Source organism: Schistocerca serialis, chromosome 1 (assembly GCF_023864345.2).
Source record: "Schistocerca serialis cubense isolate TAMUIC-IGC-003099 chromosome 1, iqSchSeri2.2, whole genome shotgun sequence".
In the NCBI taxonomy this organism is placed as follows: Eukaryota; Metazoa; Arthropoda; class Insecta; order Orthoptera; family Acrididae; genus Schistocerca; species Schistocerca serialis.
This window is the reverse complement of record NC_064638.1, coordinates 229,737,401-229,759,697: the sequence shown is the minus strand read 5'-3', so window position 1 is coordinate 229,759,697 and position 22,297 is coordinate 229,737,401. Positions and strand designations below refer to the sequence as shown.

Below are 22,297 nucleotides of genomic sequence, written 5' to 3'. Positions count from 1 at the left end.
CATACATGTCTTGGCTCGAATTCTTGTAAGTGGGTGGTCCTCAAACTGTTCAGTTTCGAACGCTCTGTGATTTAGAAATCCATCCCACTTTCTCACACGTAACATAATTTATCTTGCGTAAAAGGAAATTTACTTTGAAAGTAATGCTTTTGTAACCACCGTTCGCAATACTATCAGGAGACTGTTAGAAATAGGTTCGATTTACCAGTTGCTAGAGAGCGCCAGAAAACAGGCATTATTGTGCGTGTGCAACTGCAGTGGTGTAGGAAGCCTGCATGTTCGTGTGTATAAAGCACTAAGAGAGCTTACATTACACCATAAAAGAAACAGGGCATCAGAGGATACTCCAAAGAGCATAGGAATTTCGTAAACCATACTAAAATGCATAATTCGACTTGAAGTGCAAATTGGCTTTTTCCAGATTCACTACGAAGTAGGTCCCATCTGATATTAAGCATTTCAGTGTGGTTTTTGGGATGTAAATTTTCTTGGAGTACCAGTACTCTATGAACTCATTTTTGGTTCTTTATTGTGGCATAATGCCATACATGGCAGAAGATGATAACGTGCACTTGAAATTCAGCGAACAGTTGGAACTAGCCAATACTGTAGAATGAAACACTTCGTTTCAAATAAAATGATTGCCTCAGCGGAAAGATTAATAAAGCCAAATTTCATTAGCAAACTTGCAAAAATAACTTCATTGTTCTGCAAAGCGATTAATGCTTGACTGCTACTAACTTGGAAATAAAATAAAATCAGAAAACTGAAACTAATAATATACTTTTGCCCTCCATAATTATGTGAATGTATTTTAATTTACTTGATAGCTCCCGGCCACAGAAATCCGTTTTATTTTCATTTGACGTGGGAGCTGTAAACGAAGAGAAGCAGCGAAATCACTTAACATAAACACAGGTCACGTAGAGACTAACCCCCTCCCCACTACAACTCAGACAACTCTGTGTCTGTGCGAATCTGGCAGCTAGGGCGCATGAGAAAAATTTTTCTCGTTTGCATCTGGCTGCTTGCTGCTACTGCCGATACAGCTAATAGCCAAACTTCAAGTAGCAGAAAGCAGGCGAAGGTACTGTTTATACGCGAGTGAACTGCGCATGCGCAACAGCCCGCTGGCAACTGGTCAAACGAACCTAATGTGAACAGTTGTGACGTCATGCTCATAGCAAGCAGTTTATTGTTACGAAGTCTTCGCCTTTGACATATTTTTGCTATTTGCAAACGCTTGTGCATGCACAGTGTTTTGTTGTTGTGAATTGCAAATTTCCTTTGCCACTAAAGTTTTATTTTTTCCTCTCGTGTATATTTTATTGCTGCAGTATCATTCTCCAGTAGTAGGATACAGTAACATTCTTTCCTGGAGAATCAATTCCTAAAAGTCAAAATTACAAAAATTTAAATGAAAGCTAACACAACGAAAAATTCCCAGGATTCCGAAAAATTCCCGGTTTTCTCCCGGATGAAAAAGTTCCCGGGTTTTTCCCGGTTGTCCCGGGTCGTATACACCCTGTTATACTTTATAACCCCCCTCCCAAAAAACAGAATCAAATCTGGCAAAATTATGCAAAAAATACATAATTTTTCAGTTGATAAAATATGTACAAATGGGGATTAGAGTGACCAACTTATTCGATAACAATGTAAAAAATCTGGCCATAAATCAGTAGAACTAATGAGAATAGCAGCTGAGCTAGTTAATGACATTAAAAACTAAACATTACACATAATTACTTGTATGGAAACAAATAGAGATGCAATGCGACAATAACAAACCAATACGTAAAAAAATTGGTAGGAGGAGGTGAGACACACTTAATCACTACTAAAAAGTAACAATGTGGAACATGCATGCACATGCATGCCCCCCCCTGCCCTTCCCTCCCCACACACACACACACACACACATACGTGCACTAAGATATTAACATTGCACAAACTCATATTACGTAATGTAAAACAAACAATAATGAGATCCAGGACGCAGAAATAATGTTAATTTTCTAGTAGACTTCTATTTGTGCATCTAATACAAAATGAAACTTAATTTTTTTCTTAATACCCATAAAGATAACAAATTAAAACTGAATCAGTAACCCAAAAAGCAGCAGGTTTATTTCTCATTAAGCAGCAACACTATCTGAAACTGCTCATAAACTGGATCCGTGACAAGTACGACAGATGAATTGTGTTTCTGAGACTTGTATGACTGTTCATAGTGGCTGTTGTTTAGTGCATGGAGTTCGTGAATTAGAAATAATTGAAAATTTTAAAAATGTTTTCATGGTGGGAACAACAAACATTCATTAAGTTACAAGTAAAACATGAAAAAAGGATGTGATAAACTCACATGGGATTGCAATTTACTTGGGATTGTGTGACTATACTATACTGCAGCACTGCACAGTAGACAAGGACATTACAGGAATGCCGTGATACAGCCACTAAACAATTCTGCAGAGTACATCTTTGTACAACAACAGATCCACAGATGATAAATGCAAATGTAGGCTACTATGCTCAAAATCTGAAACACTAATTGTATCCTGGTGTTACGAGAAACAGAGCTTTTCTCCGGGAATAATGAAAACTGTTGCTGCTCGTATCATCCATAATATGAGCCATGTGTCATACGACATACAGATGTAGTATGCTACAGAGTAGGGCCAGAAGTTATTAAATATCTCTGTGATACTTTTGCTGCAGTAAACTTTCTTCAAATCATCAAAAACTGTTGTTTTAAACAGCAAATACTGCCAGCCAATTATTTCAAAACATGTTAACAGGAGTTAAAACACAGGATTACAATAATTTCATTGCAACCCATTTTTACATACACAAAGTTGTTGCTCCTTCACTAATAGCACCCCTACCACTTTTAAGTACTTCTCATTACTGTCAGCTGCATGAAAATGTTAACACATTTTCTATTATCTGACTTATTATTATTATTATTGAATAATTTTTGGTGTAATGACACAAAACTGTATTTATTTTGCAAAGAAACATGAATAATGGTTAAAACCAAAACTAAACATTGTGCTGAAGTTTTTTCATGGGTCTTGGCACGTCCATAAGTGTGTGCCAGTTACTTTACCCATTAACTATGCCCATGATAAATAAAAACAGCCCTGAAGTTCATTTCAGGTGAACTGTAAGAGACACAAAAAAAAAACACATGTTCCAACTGTATTCTGAACCCTTTCTATTATTCCATGTGCATGTTCTACTTACTGATGAAAAATTTTAAACAAGCTGCTCCCAGACATAGTATATTCGGTATCAGTCAAAATTCAAAAATAAAATAAAGGATTACAAATATGCCCCTTATTTTTACATTAAGTTATATCAGGATTCTGAAATAATTATTTATCTCCAATAAGTGCCAATATAAAAGAAAGTACACATTAGTGAACAATAGCCAAAATGTATGACTGTGAAAGCAGCAGACGTTTTTTAGTCACTGTTAACAGGAACTGATGAAAGCAAACAAAACGCCCTTGGTAACATGTAAGCAGAAATATCATTAACGTAAGTCAGTACTTAAATATAAGACAAATAAGCAGCATGTAATGGATGGTTCCACAATCATTCCAGTTGAGTTCAATTCAGGAAAATTCCAGGCTAGAGAAGTACACTGAAGACTTTGACATGCACTTCAAGCCACTTGTATACACCCATAGTCTTGGAGCAAGAAGCATTATATTACTGAAAGATCTCTTCCTCTCCAGAGTAAAGGATCATCAGGTGGTGATAAAACTTTATTTTTGAGTATGGATTTGTAACCAAATCTGTCAAGATTGCCTTCCACATGAGTCACTGGATTTACATCCTCATCAATCCACCCCATGAACCAGTAATTTGGCCTTTTTGACCATTACTCCACACTGAATTCAGTTCAAAATGTGAGAAAAGGTTGGACATAGCTGTCTTTGATGTTGTCAGTACATCACTGGACTGGAATAAAATGCCTTCAATAAAAGTATTAGTACAGCTGTGCACTTTACAACACAATTCTTAACCTTCCTAGAAGCTATTCAAGCACCACCTACACAAAATATTCCAAATGCAGTTTTCTTTGAGTATGAATTTTTCACTCTGCAGCAGAATGTAAACCATGTTAAACTACATTTATGACTGAATAAAACAGTGTACGCAGCCCAAAAATAGAGGCTTTTCTGTTTTGTGAGTAATGCTCTTAGCAACATAGCCAGCCAATTGATGATCAATAACACACTTTTTATGTGTAGATTACTGAATATAAGAGAAAACAATATTTTTTGCCAGAGTGTAACGACAGTCAGCACAAAATACATTAATGCAAGGATATCTCCTGTCATTTACCAAAGTGTGCCATCGCTGCATAAATGGCAATGACCCTAAATATAAGACAACCGGCCCATTCCTTGAAAAAAAAATTAAACATATTCTGACTAATCAAAATTACAAACTGTTTTACTGACAAAGTATGTGTCAAAAAGTTAACATTATAACTATTCCAAACTTATGCCATCTATTGATTGCCTAAATTTTGATAATACCAGGAGGAATAGAATGACACAAAAAAAAATTTACATTAATTTTGAGACAGTTTTCTTTTCTACCTTTCTTGCATACTAACCCTGTAGTCAATGGCATCACTATTTTTGATCATCATTGCCATTGTCGTTATAGCATAGCTGTGAAATCTGTGTCTTCGTCATCATAAATATTTGGCTGTTTCTCCCTAACATGTTGCTATCACTGGGGCTGTCGATATGTGGCGACCTCAGAACACAGCAGTCATCCCCACCCCCCCACCCCTCCGAACACATATTGGATGCTGCTTCTATATTGATGTGAGAATGTTATAATGACTCTTGCTTCCAGACATATTGCCTGTCCATTGCTCCCATCGCTCTCTCACTGGCTGTATAGAACCAGCTAACACCACCCCCTCTTTCATTCCCATCATATGTCATGGCCTACAGACTGGAAATATGCTCATGTCATACCAATACCCAAAAAGGAAAGTAAGAATAATCTGTTGAATTACAGGCCCGTATCACTAACATCGATTTGCAGTAGGGTTTTGGAACATAAACTGTATTCGAACTTTATGAAGTACCTCGAAGAAAACAATTTATTGACATACAGTCAGCACGGATTCACAAAATATCGTTCTTGCAAAACACAACTATCTCTTTATATTCATGAAGTAATGAATGCTATCGACAGGGGGTGTCAAATTGATTCCATATTTTTTGATTTCCAGAAGGCTTTCGACACTGTTCCTCACAGGTGTCTTCTAACCAAACTGCATGCCTATGGAATATCGCCCCAGTTGTGCGACTGGATTCGTGATTTCCTGTCAGAAAGGTCACAGTTCGTAGTAATAGACGGAAAGGCATTGAGTAAAACAGAAGTAATATCCGCTGTTCCCCAAGGAAGTGTTATAGACCCTCTATTGTTCCTTATCTACATTAACGATATAGGAGATAATCTTAGTAGCCGTCTTAGATTGTTTGCAGATGATGTTGTCATTTACCATCTTCTAAAGTCATCAGATGAGCAAAACGAATTGCAAAATTATTTAGATAAGATATCTGTATGGTGGAAAAAGTTGCAATTGACCCTGAATAAAGAAAAGTGTGAAGTTATTTACATGAGTACTAAAAGAAATCTGCTAAATTTCGATTATGCAATAAATCATACAAATCTGAAGGCTGTAAATTTAATTAAATAGTTAGGGATTACAATTACAAATAACCTAAATTGTAATGATCACATAGATAATGTTGTGGGGAGAGCAAACCAAAGATTGTGATTCATTGGCAGAACACTTGAAGATGCAACAGGTCAAGTAAAGACGCTGCTTACACTACACTTGTCCACCCTATTCTGGAGTATTGCTGTGTCACGTGGGATCCGCATCAGGTGGGACTGACAGATGACATCGAAAAAGTACAAAGATGGGCGGCTCATTTTGTATTATCGTGAAATAGGAGAGATAGTGCCACAGACATGATATGTGAATTGGAATGGCAATCATTAAAACAAAGGCGTTTTTTATTGCGACGGGATCTTCTCATGAAATTTCAATCAGCAGTTTTCTCCTCTGATTGCAAAAACATTCTGCTGGCACCCACCTACATAGGGAGAAATGATCATCATGATAAAATAAGAAAAATCTGGGCTCGTTTTTCCCGCGCGCCATTCGAGAGTGGAACAGTAGAGAGACAGCTTGAAGGTGGTTCACTGAATGCTCTGCCAGGCACATTTTTGTGAATAGCAGAGCAATCACATAGATGTAGATTTAGATGCAGATGGCGAGTGTTGACAATCTGACAACAAGAAACACACTGGTACCTATCTACACTTTTATCATCCGCAGAAATGAATATTGTTGCTGAATATTTGTTCAGTTTTGAAATTAGTTTGATTCCGAGTATGAATGGATTCAAGCAAACTGCAGCTTAAATGTGGTAGATGATCATAAAAAGCCACAGTTTGAGGTATACATTCCCATGATTGGAAACACGAAATTTGCTGCTCGCTCATTGCTCCCCTGCTCACAATCACCTTAGCTCTCAGCCAAGATGGTGTCACTCTTCCCCTTCCACCCCTTCCAGAGTGATGAGTTTGAGAAACTGTGAAAAACGGACTGCAACATCTTCAGGTGTGCAAGTCATATATGACAACACCGATTAATACATAAATAAAAGATCACAATTACAATTCAGTTCCATTCTCAAACTTTCGCTTGCCTGAAATCTAGTGACGTCTGTTGGTACTATCACCATGACAGGTCTTGCCACATAGTTTATTTTCTTGATAACAATTATAGTCTGTTTAATGTGATTTATTTCCTTCATTAGACCTTTCATTCTCAAGTAATTTTCCTTCTTGTTTTGACTGAATGTCACCATCATATTGTAAAGATAAGTACAAGTTTTTACTCGGTATTCTAATACATGAACAGCGACCGAATTTCTCATTTGCAATCCATTTAGAAAATCCTTAGTCTCTCGAAACCAAATTAAATACTGGTCTGGGTTCTGAATCAATTGATGTTTTTAGGAGGACAACATTTCCATGTTTGAATGTTACCTTTATTTAACAAGTGGAATTAAAGTTTGTATGCTGGTATCCATACATATAACAGAACATTCATTGCAAATTTGTCCAAATACAGCAAAAGTTTGAAAGATGACAAAATTGAATTCTCTTTTCTCCGGCATTTCACAAAATTGTCAAATTTTAATCAGAGTGATAGACTGTTGTAGTGCCTAGTTCATAGTTTCTAGTGTATCGTTCGCGCTAGCGCTGCTCAAGTCAAATGTCACGTGATCGTTCGAGCAACGTCAATACTTTATTGAACACCTTGGCGTATTGGGAAATCTCAAGTCACATGGAATCCAAGTATTATTTGTCAAGTCTTGCCCTTCAAAATTCTTCAAAACAAATCTGCACATGATCTCAATAGCTGAAGCTTCATCTCTAAATTCAATAGCTGAAGCTTCATCTCTAAATCTAAAATGTCTCCTATAAATGCGAGACCTACCCCTATATAGTCTATTAAACAACGTGAAAATATTGACTTCAGCAGCAATAGTTCTCAATCTGTGAATATAAAATGATCTTGTATTTTTCAAATGATGAATTTGGAAAAAAAGCAACAACAACAAAAAAAAACTCATATTACAATCAAATAAATGCGCTAGATAAATCGCATCGCGCTCTTATCTCCCTCTACATTCAAGAAGCAGGCAATAATGCGACACACATTCAGAAAACACAGGTAAAGTACTCAGATGTATTCATTTCTACTTATATAATAGAAAAGAAAGAGAGAATGTGGGTCAGAGCCACACAAATGTAACATTACAAAAATTGTAAGTAAATCAATTTCACAGGACTACAAAAAATCACTCTTAAATGGTAAAATTATAGTTATTCCAATTCACGCAGTAGAAATCAGGAGCCAATGTGGACTATGGTTACATAAATTACAGCACCATAAAAATTAACAGCAAAATCTTACAGTTGTTTCCATCATTCTTATGCAACAAAAAACAATGCTGCTAATTAAAATATTACTAAATGTAATGGGCATAAATCTTAATGTAGTATTGTGTGCGACAGATGAGTCAGCTCACTTGTTTTCACTGCATACCCTAAAGACAAACTCAATCTAAAATAAAAGACAAAAACTTCCTTATATGCTGATAAGAAGAGTAATGGCTGTTAGAGATGGTGAAAAGAAAACAGATTAACAAACAGTGCACTCTTCAAAATGGCAATAGACAGCAAACTACAATAAATCATAATAATGAGCAGGAAGAATTTTTTTTCTTAAAAGCAACTTAAATTATTCTTTTCTTGGGGCATCATTAAATTATGTAGCTGTTCTTAAAAAGTCAAATATTCAGGGTTTTTCAGCAGCATACCCAGCATGCCACCTTCATTGAGACAATGAAAACTAAGCAAATCATATTATAATTCAAAGATAATTCTCTTAGGGGCATTAACATCTGCAGCACAAAAGGAAGCCATTAGAATAACACTTGATATTAACTGATGAATTTTAGGTAGGTATCTAGTCAAGAAAGTGGAAACTCTGCCCGTTAACTGTGAAGGAAGATTTATGCATGGACTCAAAATTGGTTGAAAGGAAACTCTGTGCCCTTCCTGAACATGCAAGGCAACAACACACTGATCTGCATGTGCAGGGTTTCTTGACATCATTGTACTTCTCTGGTGAATCTTGGGGCACACAGCCATATTGAACTCATTTCTCTTTTTTAGTTTTTTATTACAAAAACATTATTTTTATTCTTCAATACCAAGCACTTTATGATGTGCTATACATAGGAACATCTCCTAAATTTCTACAGGCTGTCTCCTTGTAGCACTGTATGAGGCTGAGGTCAATCATCAATCTAGGATACGTCCTCTAGCTAAAGTCATGAAGTATCTGAGCTTACTCTGCTGCCTCAGACGACAGTGAGGGAGTAGGTGTACTATTTCTCATGGTAATGTTGACAGACACAGTTCTTTACACCAATAAGATCCCGTATTTAGCTCAATGCTGCATTTCTATTCTGTGTCAACAGATTTATATGCAGAATCTAGTACTCTCTTAATGACTTGATGATATGACACTAAATTTTGTCAAGTATGCATACCAGTTCATCAGCTTTTGGTATTTCCACCTGTTGACCATAATCACATCCATATGTTTTATCTAGAACAAAGTTTCACTTTCCAGCTCATGTGCATACTCTTCATTTTACAAAAAATTATCATTTTTACCCAAAAGAACATCTAGTTCTGCACCATTATTAAAGAGTTCTTAAACTTCCAAGTGTAACAAGAAACATCTGTGAGCCTCATTACCAGAAATTCACTGTTTCACATGTTTTTACACATACTTGAATACAAGAAGGCTGCATACAAACATGGAAACTGTTGTAGAATGAAACAACCTTCAACACTATGTCTAGCATAAACAAACTTCAAAAGACAGTGGCATCCGCATTAAACAAACATGCTGAATAAAGAACTTCTGTGTCCCTTACACATGAACAATAGAGTTATAACAGACAACTACTCTCTTAAAATATTTATATGAAACACAGAATCTGGAAGTGAAAGAAAGATGACACATGTCCTTAGGAGTTCAGATCAAAATGTACTGAACATATCTAGTAGCTCCACCAGTTCCAAATACGTTAAAAGAAAAATTAGGAAATTCATCTTTGCAAGCTGCCATACTGACCAATTACAGCATGACTTTTGTAGTGTTAAATATAGTATATGGGCTTACGGAAGCCATGGACCTACAGCTTCAATGTCATTATGGGACCTTGCAAAAGTTCCATACTTTATATCCAAATTGAACATTTATCTGGCACAGTAATGTAAGTCATCTGTTGCGAATAATGAGCTTGTGAGATCACCAAGCAATATAGTGAAACTAAAACCCCAGTACAGAATCAAACAGTGTTAGAAAAGTGGCCACAGGCCACCATCTGAGCAATATTTTGTATTCGGTGATGACGTAATGTGGACATGCCACTTGCATACAAGCCCTGTTGATAAAGAACAGAAGATAAGAAATTAACTGCACACAGGGTACAATTTAACTCAAGATTCAACATTACACACTCTCCCAGCATCTTCCGAGGTTGTGCGCCCCCCCCCCCCCCCCCCCCACACACACACACACACACACACACACACACACACACACACACACACACACACACACACAGAAACCTAGTAAATGAAACAAGCAGGTGTAGTACCGATCAAGTAGGTACAGTGTATAAGTGCCAATAGTACTGATGTTCCAGTGAAGAGAGAACGACAGTCACTAAACACCTAAACCTGCATGAGCTCAAATAAGTGGACATGCAACCCACCAGCAATATTTCATCTCCTCATAATCTACAATGAATCTTTCAGATACAGGGTGATTATAATTGAAGTTAAACTTTCAAAAAATAAATAGTTACAAAATATAGCAATAGATTGTGCTGTAAGCATCATAATTTAATAGTGGTCCACTACAAATGACAAATGAATCATACAACAATGCCTAAGGTGTTCGTTTGACGTTAAACAAACTGTAACACTCAGTGTGCATCATTGTACAAGTGTGATATTGTTAGTTTCATAAGCCCATCCACCACAGCAAAGTCATATCACATCGGATGGGAAAAATTGGTTTTCAATTGTCGTGAGGCCAAAAACTGCATAAAAAGCATCATTCACATCGGTTTTTAATTGTTCAAAGGCCAAAAACCGCATGAAAATCATAAATCGCATTAGTTTTTAATTGTCCGGAGGTGAAAAACCGCATAAAAAGCATCAATCAAAATCAAATTGGATTATTAATTTCTGTGTGGCTGGCGCAAAACGTGTTCAATATGCTGTCCACCGTTTTGTGCAACACGCTGAAGTCGAGAAACATCACATTCTATAACTGATCCCATGATGACATTCACAATGTGTTGCGCAATGTGTGCCTTCAATGCAGGTGAGTTTGCAATCAGAACACAGAACACAACATCTTTCAGACAACCCCACAGCCAGAAGTCACACAGATTAAGATCAGGTGGTTGGGATGGCCAGGCTGTAGAGAAATGGCGGCTGATAATGAAATGGCACTTGAGCAGCTGCTTAATGGATTTGCAATGTGCGGAGGTGCACCATCTCACATAAAAATGATCCCATCCACACATCCACGCTGTTGGGGAGCTGGAAAGACGTGGTTGCACAAAACACTCTCAAAGCGCTTACCAGTGGCGGGACAGGTGCCAGGACTGGAAGAACCTGTCTCTTCGAAAAAATATGGCCCTATGATAAATGATGATGTAAACCCACACCACACAGTGACCTTTTCAGGATGAAGTGTTACTGGTTGATTTGCGCGTGGATTTTTTGTTCCCCACATTCAACAATTCTGTGTATTGACGTATCCTGTCAGATAAAAGTGGGCTTTGTCTGTCCACAAAGTCTTCCACAGCCAATCATTGTCCACTTCCGCGCGAGCAAGAAATTCTAAAGCAAAGGTCTCTCTTGCTGGCAGGTCAACAAGAAGCAACTTGTGCAAGTGGGTAATTTTGATTGGATAGCAAATAAGGATGTTTCGTAGGATTTTACGCACCGTGCTCATGGGTATGTCCAATGTTCGGGCAATTCTCTGTGCAGTACACATTTGCACATCACCACTCATGTCCTCTTGCAGTGCTATGGCCGCTGCTTCCACTGATGTTGAATCAATTTGTTTCCTTCCTCTACCAGATTGCTCACTAGAAGAACCCGTCTTTCCGAATTTTGGAACCCTTTCTCCAGACCCACAACAGTCGTCAGACCAATGCCTTTTCTCAAACCCTTCAGTGTCCAGAACTTCTGCAGAGCAAAGTGTGCATAGTCATCATTCTTTTAAAGCAGCTTTACAAGCAGGGTGCAATCCTGCATTGAGATGGTCATGGCAAACGTCGCAGACATGAAAGGAGGAAAACCAGTGTACCCGGCGTGTTTATACCAACTTCAATGGGTCGTGCACATGACAGGTGTTTTCATATAAGTATTCTGACATGCAGCGCCATCTACTGATCAATTTTCACAGTATTTTTTTTTCTTCTGCCATACGTTTTCCCCCTTCTCCGATAATATTCCGTTGCAATTTGACATCATTCTGAACAGTGGTGTTATTTTTACAGCATTTTGAAAGTTTAACTTTAATTATAATCACCCTGTATAATTAGACATTCTGTATGCTGCATACACAATTACTGTCATAATCCATTAAAGCACAAACATCAAGAATAGACTGCATATTGAATAGCAGTTGTTACTATTAATTAATATCTGAAGAAAGCATCAACAGTTTTAACAAATAGTCCACAAAACATTTTATCAACTAGATTTCAGTACTCATTAAGTGAGTAGCATTCACACAATTATGTTACCCAACCGTACATCAAAAGAAGGTATCTCCATTACGTAACACCTAAATATACATCAAAGTACTTCCACTCTGGAATATCGCAACACCCTATCAAGTTTAATCCATTTTTGTTCACTAAAAATTTGTGCAAAAATTAACAGAAAATAATATCTTTTCTAGACAAATATTTTTGGACACATCTTAATTCCTTTTACAACACTTACTATAAAATAACAGACAGTGGGAGTTAATTGTCATCAATATTTTTCAACATCACCAGCCACAAATATCTGTAAACGTAGTACAATACATTTATTTCAATTTGTAAATTTCTACTCGAGTGATTAACATTTATATGCAAGATTTAATGTTTATCATACATGTACCATACCTGTAAACCATTTAGATCAGTGAAGAATTCATCACCATTTTGTATACCACTTGAGAACCGCATAACTAGTTCATAATTAGCTTGGTCTGTAATATCAACCAAGTTGTGGATTTCAATTCCAAATGAATCAGCTCCTAAACATTTGAAATTTAAATATGAGTAAACCGAATCACAGATTATAACAAATGTCTAAGAGCGGAGTAATCAAAATAGTGTATGCCATCCATAGCTTTCCAATATTAATTTCTGTTAAGTCCAAACTACTACATGAAACTATTTCTATGAGCGAAAAGTTTTTATTTTCATTAATTTTAGTTTACATAAGTTTGATATTCTTCTTCACCTAGAAGTATCTTTACCTTCTAGGGACTTTTAAAACCGTTTTCGCCAAGAGAAACAAGAGTGACAGAAACCAAAAAAATAAGAATACATAATTTGCAGATACCTGAGAGAAAGAAAAGTCACTCCAGAAACAGAGGGATTAGCCAGGAGGGAATGAAGAAAAATGATTAAATTCAAAACAATCTACAGGGTGAAAATTGAAAAAAGAGAGAAAAAAAAGTAACATAAATGATAGACAAATTAACAAGTATTTGCTGATTGTTGCTTTAGATTATTTTTCTAGCTGTTGTGACCAGAATTTGGAGCAACATTTCTTAGCTTGCAACACACACACACACACACACACACACACACACATTTTAACCTTTCATCCTATTTCTGATATTTAACTTGCTCAACAGAGATAATTATTTAAAAGTTTTCTGGAGCTAGAAATCGAGCTGCCTTTTAACTTTTTATCTGTCATCGTACACATCAGTTGTTCTTTTGTCACTGTTCATAATTTGCCTCAAGTGTTGCTAGTAGTAGCAGTGGTAGCAGCAGCTTTATTCATCCGTAGATCTCTTTTTACAACAATATAGGACATGTGAAAGTATTCACAAGTTTAGACCAATTTAAAATAAGCTAATTCGTATACGCATACATTTACAGGTTTCTAGTTAGAGACAATCATTAGATTTACTCCTGGTATACAATACTTTTTCACTTAGAGGAAGCCTTCTTGGTTACCCAGGCCTGCCAACCCAAAGTTTGGTACAGATTTATTGACGACATCTTCATGATCTGGACTCACAGTGAAGAAGAACTCCAGAATTTCCTCTCCAACCTCAACTCCTTTGGTCCTACTCCAAATCCCATGCCACTTTCCTCAATGTTGACCTCCATCTGTCCAATGGCCAGCTTCACACATCCGTCCACATCAAACCCACCAACAAGCAACAGTACCTCCATTATGACAGCTGCCACCCATTCCAAACGGTCCCTTCCCTACAGCTTAGGTCTTCGTGGCAAACGAATCTGCTCCAATTCCGAATCCCTGAACCATTACACCAAAAACCTGGAAACAGCTTTCGCATCCCGCAACTACCCTCTCGACCTGGTATAGAAGCAAATAACCAGAGCCACTTCCTCATCCCCTCAAACCCAGAACCTCCCACAGAAGAACCCCAAAAGTGCCCCACTTGTGACGGGATACTTTCCGGGACTGGATCAGACTCTGAATGTGGCTCTCCAGCAGGGATACGACTTCCTCAAATCCTGCCCTGAAATGAGATCCATCCTTCATGAAATCCTCCCCACTCCACCAAGAGTGTCTTTCCGCCGTCCACCTAACCTTTGTAACCTCTTGGTTCATCCCTATGAAATCCCCAAACCACCTTCTCTACCCTCTGGCTCCTACCCTTGTAACTGCCCCCTGTGTAAAACCTGTGCCAGGCACCCTCCCACCACCACCTACTCCAGTCCTGTAACCCGGAAGGTGTACACGATAAAAGACAGAGCCACGTGTGAAAGCACCAACGTGATTTATCAACTGACCTGTGACTGTGAAGCCTTCTATGTGGGAATGACCAGCAACAAACTGTCCATTCGCATGAACAGACACAGGCAGACAGTGTTTGTTGGTAATGAGGATCACCCTGTGGCTAAACATGCCTTGGTGCACGGCCAGCACATCTTGGCACAGTGTTACACCGTCTGGTTTATCTGGGTACTTCCCACTGACACCAACCTATAAGATCTCCGGAGATGGGAACTTGCCCTTCAATATATCCTCTCTTCCCGTTACCCACCTGGCCTCAACCTCCACTAATTTCAAGTTGCCGCCCCTCGTACATCACTTGTCACTCAACAACATCTTTGCCTTTGTACTTCGGCATCGACTGACATCTCTGCCCAAACTCATTGCCTTTACATATGTCTGCTTGTGTCTGTTATGTGCGGATTGATATGTGTGTGTGTGCGAGTGTATACCTGTCCCTTTTCCCCCTAAGGTAAGTCTTTCCGCTCCCGGGATTGGAATGACTCCTTACCCTCTCCCGTAAAACCCACATCCTTTCATCTTTCCCTCTCCTTCCCTCTTTCCTGATTAAGCAACTGTGGGTTGCGAAAGCTTGCTATTTGTGTGTGTTTTTGTGTTCTTTATTGTGTCTACCTACCAGCGAATTTCCCGCTTGGTAAGTCACAGCATTTTTTTAAATATATTTTTCCCATCTGGAATGTTTCTATTATTTATATATATAAAAATAAAGATTCTGTAACTTACCAAACGAAAGCGTTGGTACGTTGATAGAAACAATAACAAACACAAACACACACACACACACACACACACACACACACACACACACACACACAAATTTCAAGCTTTCGCAACCCACGGTTGCTTCAATCAGGAAAGAGGGAAGGAGAGGAAAGACGAAAGGATGTGGGTTTTAAGGGAGAGGGTAAGGACTCATTCCAATCACGGGAGCAGAAAGACTTACCTTGGGGGGAAAAAAGAACACATTTACACACACACACACACACACACACACACACACACACACACACACACACACACACACATATATCCATCCGCACATATACAGACACAAGCAGATACATATAAAGGCAAAGAGTTTATGTCCCATAAACATTCAATGGGATTCAAGTCAGGTGATCTGGGTGGCCAATCTATCACTCAAATTGTCCAGAATATTCTTCAAACTGATTACAAACAACAGTGTCCCAATGACACGAAGTGTTGTCATCCATAAAAATTCTGCCATTGTTTGGGAAAATTAAGTCCATGACTGGTTGCAAATGATCTCCAAGTAGCTGAAGATAACCATTTCCAGTAAACGATTACATTCCATGTAAACACAGCCCACGCCATTGTGTAGCCACTACCAGCCGCACAATACCTTGCCATAGCTTTGTGGGGTCTGTACCACACTCAAATCCTACCATCAGCATTTACCATCTACAATTGGGACACATCTGATCAGGTCATGGTTTCCCAGTCATCCAGTTTCCAACAGATATGTTCACAAGCCAGGAGAGGCACTGCAGGCGATGTCATGCTGTTAGTAAAGGCGCTCACATCGGTCGTCTACTGCCATAGCCCACTTACGCAGAATTTCATCACACTGTCATAATGGATATGTTTCTCATATGTTTTACATTGATTTCTGGGTTATTTCATGAAGTGCTGCTTGTCTGTTAGCACTGACAACTTTACACAAACACTGCTGCTTTCAGTTGTTAAGTGAAAGCTGTCAGCCACTGCATTGTCCCTGTGGTAAGAGGTAGTGCCTGAAATTTTGTATTCTTGGCACGCTCTTGACACTGTGGATCTCCTACCAATTTCTGAAATTGAATGTCTCACATGCCTAGTTTTCCACACTTGAAGTCTGTTAATTCCCATTATGTGACCATTATCACGTCAGAAACCTTTTCACATGAATCACCTAAGTACGAAGGTTAACTCCACCACTGCACTGCCCCTTTATAACTTCTGTAAGTAATATTACTGCCATCAGTATACATGCATATCGCTATCCCCTGACTTTTGTTACAGGTGTTATTGTTATTTCTACAGAAAATGCCTTGGCTAAACTTGCCCCTGTTTATTCATTTATTCACAAACAAGCCACAAGTGAGCATTAAAAACATTGGATAATCATGACAAATTTTTTTCCAAAAACAAGATATATGTGTCCTAACTGGGCTCCATGAAAGTCATACTACTGCAACAAACAAACAGAAATATGAAAAATGAGAATCTTTATCAAGTTTGACAAATATATATTAATATATATAAACTAACTGTCATGGGTGAAACAAGAAAACACCTAGTTTTTATGACTAGGTTCTGACTCCTTTACAGGTACAATGAACATGAAAAGAAGCAGTGAGCAACATAGGATAATGATCATATTTCTATTACAACCAAATACATTACAATGTTTATTACCTGGTGTATTATACACTTTAACAGTGTGCTGGACAAATGGCACAACAACATCAACTTGTGAGAAAAGCGGTCCTTCTATAATCCTTATCATGGGAGATACAATTCTCACAGTTTCAGCAGCACCATCTGGTAAAAATAGATAAGCACCACTCCTTTCTTTTCCTTCTCTGGCAAGGTACCTAAATTAAAAACAGATAAAGTTCAAATATGTACAAAAAATCTAATGATTTAAAACGAATGGGCCAAAAACTAACTACAGAACAAGCTGTTAAATCAAGACCAACTCATCATACAACTATTACCAACCTGGAGTGGATGGAAAATTTCTACAGTAGATTATAAAATTACTGCAATCCCAATTTTATGGAGAGTATAGAGCATGAAACCCCAAATAGAGCTCAGAAAAGTTGTTATAATTAAAAGAGATAATTGTACACATAATTATTACAACGGGGAGACAGGAGTCACGCAATATGTACTAGTACTGTGCATAACTCCCACTGGTATTACATAGTGTATCAGTTTGATACAGATTCAACTTAAAACGGTCCAGGAAGGTGAGAAGAGAAACACTCAATCATTCTGTACCAATAGCTTCCTGCAGCTTCCTGGTATTGCCAAGTGGAGTATGGGCGGCCCTCTACATATCTCAATAATGCCTACAGGACTCATATTTTTTGGTGACAACACTTTCCACCTAGGTCTGTTTACATCATGGTCTATGAGAAAGTGCATCATCCTGTTCAACTTCAGTTCACTCATTCCTGCTCCTATTTACTGTGAGTCTGAGGAACATCTATAACGTCAATTTAGCAGTCACTTGCAAAAGTATTTATTAAGCAATTTATTTCATTTATTTGTCCAATCTAAACACTCTTTTGAATTAGGAGAAATAGAATTATACTAAACAGGAAACCACTTCCTAACACTGTACAAAATTATATTTATTTTGTTGCGCACTTACTTTCAGCTTCTTAGTCCATCTTCAGGTGACAGCTGAAGGTGGCCTAGGATGCTGAGAGATGGTTTTTGACAAAATAAATATAACTTAGCAGAGCAGTAGGAAGTGTTTTCTATTTAATACAGGGTGTCTGTGCTAGAGTTATACAAAAACATTTGTTTACTAAGTGATTAAAATTCTTCTGAGTATTATGCTGCATCACTTCTAAAAACTAACAACAATAATAAACTAAAACCGACATTTAGGCCGAATTGCAACGGCCTACCGCAGGGCGTAACTGGTTTCGCATGGGGATACGTGCTTCTATTTATTACAGACTATCGATGTCTGAAATCACTGTTGTATAACTTTTAATTGGCCCTCTAATATGATTGGCTAGTCATGACATAAAGGAAGGTTCAAGGAAAGAGGCTATTCGTGAATGTCCATGTCATCAACGATTGGTAGCTGTCCGCCAATCAGCATTCGGCTTCTGGTCGGCAAGTTTTCCTCCTGGTGTGCGCAGAAGTGGACTGACAGTTGCTCTAAGTTGGTTGTGCAGATACGTCCGTATCCCATGTAGCTTCTGCCCCGCGACTACTTGCGGCCCGTTGGACTGGGATGGCCGGCAGCCAGGACGCCGGGAGTTTGAAGCCATCTTCCCTGTTAATGTTGTCAGGCTGCTTGATAATTTCGATCGCCTCCGGTATTTTGCGTTCTCACATCCATGATTCTTTCGCCAGTACTCGAGCTTCCTGGAACCTGATAGATTGTCTATAGTCACGGTGGTGTTCCACTATCACCGATTTATCATGTTGTTGTAATCGTACATAGCATTCTTGTTCTGTTACTCGTACGCTGACAGGTCTCCCTGTTTCTCCTATGTAGGCAGCTCTGCACTCACATTGCCGTTCGTAAACACCTGCAGTGTTAAGATTGTTGATTACATCCTTGGTGGAACCTATCATTTCGTGGATCCTGTGACTGCTTCAAAAAATTGGTTTGAAACCTTGTCAGCGGAGAAAGTTGCCTAGCCATTCACTGACGCCTTTTACATATGGTAAGTGTACCAGTGGAAGCTTCTCTTCTTTGCCTTCTTCTTGTGTTCTGCTCCCTTGGTTTTAGCTACCTTTCTTATGATGTTGTCATCATAGCCGTTGGCACAAAACGTGTGTTGTAGCTCCTTTAATTCTTCTTTAATGTTATTTTCATCGCTCAGGCAATTAACGTATGGAGAACAGAATACTTTTGAGCTGGGTGGTGGTGGCTCTCCGCGTGCAGGTATTTTATTATTGTTGTTAGTTTTTAGCAATGACGCGGCATAATACCCAGAAGAATTTTAATCACTATGACACCGGCCGTGGAAGCCTACGTTCTTATATCATTTGTTTACTTTTCAATACTGATCAAGATTTATACACTCCTGGAAATGGAAAAAAGAACACATTGACACCGGTCTGTCAGACCCACCATACTTGCTCTGGACACTGCGAGAGGGCTGTACAATCAATGATCACACGCACGGCACAGCGGACACACCAGGAACCGCGGTGTTGGCCGTCGAATGGCGCTAGCTGCGCAGCATTTGTGCACCGCCGCCGTCAGTGTCAGCCAGTTTGCCGTGGCATACGGAGCTCCATCGCAGTCTTTAACACTGGTAGCATGCCGCGACAGCGTGGACGTGAACCGTATGTGCAGTTGACAGACTTTGAGCGAGGGCGTATAGTGGGCATGCGGGAGGCCGGGTGGACGTACCGCCGAATTGCTCAACACGTGGGGCGTGAGGTCTCCACAGTACATCGATGTTGTCGCCAGTGGTCGGCGGAAGGTGCACGTGCCCGTCGACCTGGGACCGGACCGCAGCGACGCACGGATGCACGCCAAGACCGTAGGATCCTACGCAGTGCCGTAGGGGACCGCACCGCCACTTCCCAGCAAATAAGGGACACTGTTGCTCCTGGGGTATCGGCGAGGACCATTCGCAACCGTCTCCATGAAGCTGGGCTACGGTCCCGCACACCGTTAGGCCGTCTTCCGCTCACGCCCCAACATCGTGCAGCCCGCCTCCAGTGGTGTCGCGACAGGCGTGAATGGAGGGACGAATGGAGACGTGTCGTCTTCAGCGATGAGACTCGCTTCTGCCTTGGTGCCAATGATGGTCGTATGCGTGTTTGGCGCCGTGCAGGTGAGCGCCACAATCAGGACTGCATACGACCGAGGCACACAGGGCCAACACCCGGCATCATGGTGTGGGGAGCGATCTCCTACACTGGCCGTACACAACTGGTGATCGTCGAGGGGACACTGAATAGTGCACGGTACATCCAAACCGTCATCGAACCCATCGTTCTACCATTCCTAGACCGGCAAGGGAACTTGCTGTTCCAACAGGACAATGCACGTCCGCATGTATCCCGTGCCACCCAACATGCTCTAGAAGGTGTAAGTCAACTACCCTGGCCAGCAAGATCTCCGGATCTGTCCCCCATTGAGCATATTTGGGACTGGATGAAGCGTCGTCTCACGCGGTCTGCACGTCCAGCACGAATGCTGGTCCAACTGAGGCGCCAGGTGGAAAGGGCATGGCAAGCCGTTCCACAGGACTACATCCAGCATCTCTACGATCGTCTCCATGGGAGAATAGCAGCCTGCATTGCTGCGAAAGGTGCATATACACTGTACTAGTGCCAACATTGTGCATGCTCTGTTGCCTGTTGTCTATGTGCCTGTGGTTCTGTCAGTGTGATCATGTGATGTATCTGCCCCCAGGAATGTATCAATAAAGTTTCCCCTTCCTGGGACAATGAATTCACGGTGTTCTTATTTCAGTTTCCAGGAGTGTATTTTTATTTATCCAATATTGTACACAGGAGCTCAAATATTTTTATGCATGTTGGTACAGTTAAATGTGAACCCCATTTGTAGCTCGACAGATACTGAAACAGTACTCATCACATGTTCACAAGCATGGCATCTACTGCACCGCAGATTCATCATCTCAGATGTTCCACATATCAAACCTTTGTTCTGTAACCAATGTCCTAATTAAACCCCCATGCACTGAAATTGAGCAAGTCAGATCAGGACACCAAGAGGGCCAGACAATGGGACCCTCCCTTCCGATCCAATGCTCAGGAAACGTCTCATGGAGAAATGTAGTAACATCTTCACGACAGTGGAAAGGGGCACCATACCACTGGAAAATAACACTAGGAGGCATCTGTGGAACTGCCTAGTTCACCAACATGTCGAGATAGATGTGCACTGTTGCTGTAGACTCCCTTAAAAAAAAAAAAAAAAAAAAAAAAGACTGATCACGCAATCATCAACTTTTGGTGTGTCCCATCCATAACTTCTCCTGCAGTCTTTCTTCCCACTACTTTGACAGTTACATCTGGCAACTTTTCCACAGACATGGAAAGTAGATTCATCACTGAACAGCATTGCACCGAGTTAGTTGTTGTTTCTGTTTAAACTATGCAACATTTCAACTGCAAAATCACATCAATTGCAGTGATCCTCAAGCTTAATGTGGTGCAAAAGTTGGAGCTTGTAAGCACGCAACTGAAGAACCTTGCGCGCAATGGTTTGCTCCGTTATACCTGGGATGGCCAGCTCCCTACTAGCTTGTCTAACGGATTTAAGTGGGCTTCTGAAAAATGCTTTTGCGCACCAAATTCTATGGTCTCTTCATTCACATACCTTTTACAATGTTTTCCAGCATATGAAATCAAACTTACCATGACTGTAAAAGTTCTGTCCCACTGATAACGGATTTAAATATGGGAGGATCCACATTCTATTCTTTTCTTGCCTGCTGCTGTACAGGTGTAACAGATTTTAACTCTGCTAACCATAGCACATACTGCACCTTTCGTTAAGGTGTCCACATGTTGACTGTCAGGCGTACCTGTGCCTGCTGCACATAAACATTTGTGCACATGTGCCATATGTCTCAGTACTGTTCACGAAACAGTGAGGATCATATCGTGGAGAATGTCTCTGTCGATTGAGTATTTACCTAACAGCATAAATAGTGAGGATCATATCGTGGAGAATGTCTCTGTCGATTGAGTATTTACCCAACAGCATAAAATGTCAAGTTATTTTGTTACATGCATTTGTTTGTGCATACCTCTAGCCTGGGCACCCTGTATTATCATGTTCTGCCACGCACTGGCATAAAATTCAGTTGATGTTATAAATACCATTATG

At 39.6% G+C, this 22,297-nt stretch overlaps 1 protein-coding gene across 2 annotated transcripts in view; it reads right to left on the bottom strand.

Annotated features, from left to right (window-relative positions):
- LOC126466493 (alpha-mannosidase 2) overlaps nt 1-22,297 on the bottom strand; it is a 201,713-nt gene that overhangs the window by 15,152 nt on the left and 164,264 nt on the right. For both annotated transcript variants that reach the window (XR_007585984.1, XM_050096391.1), the window contains exons 16-17: nt 17,143-17,321; nt 12,846-12,979 (exon numbers count right to left, since the gene is read on the bottom strand). Coding sequence is in view for 1 of the 2 variants with exons in the window: in XM_050096391.1 (XP_049952348.1) it covers nt 12,846-12,979; nt 17,143-17,321 (313 nt within the window). In the remaining variant the exon portion in view is untranslated. The remainder of the gene's footprint in view (nt 1-12,845; nt 12,980-17,142; nt 17,322-22,297) is intronic.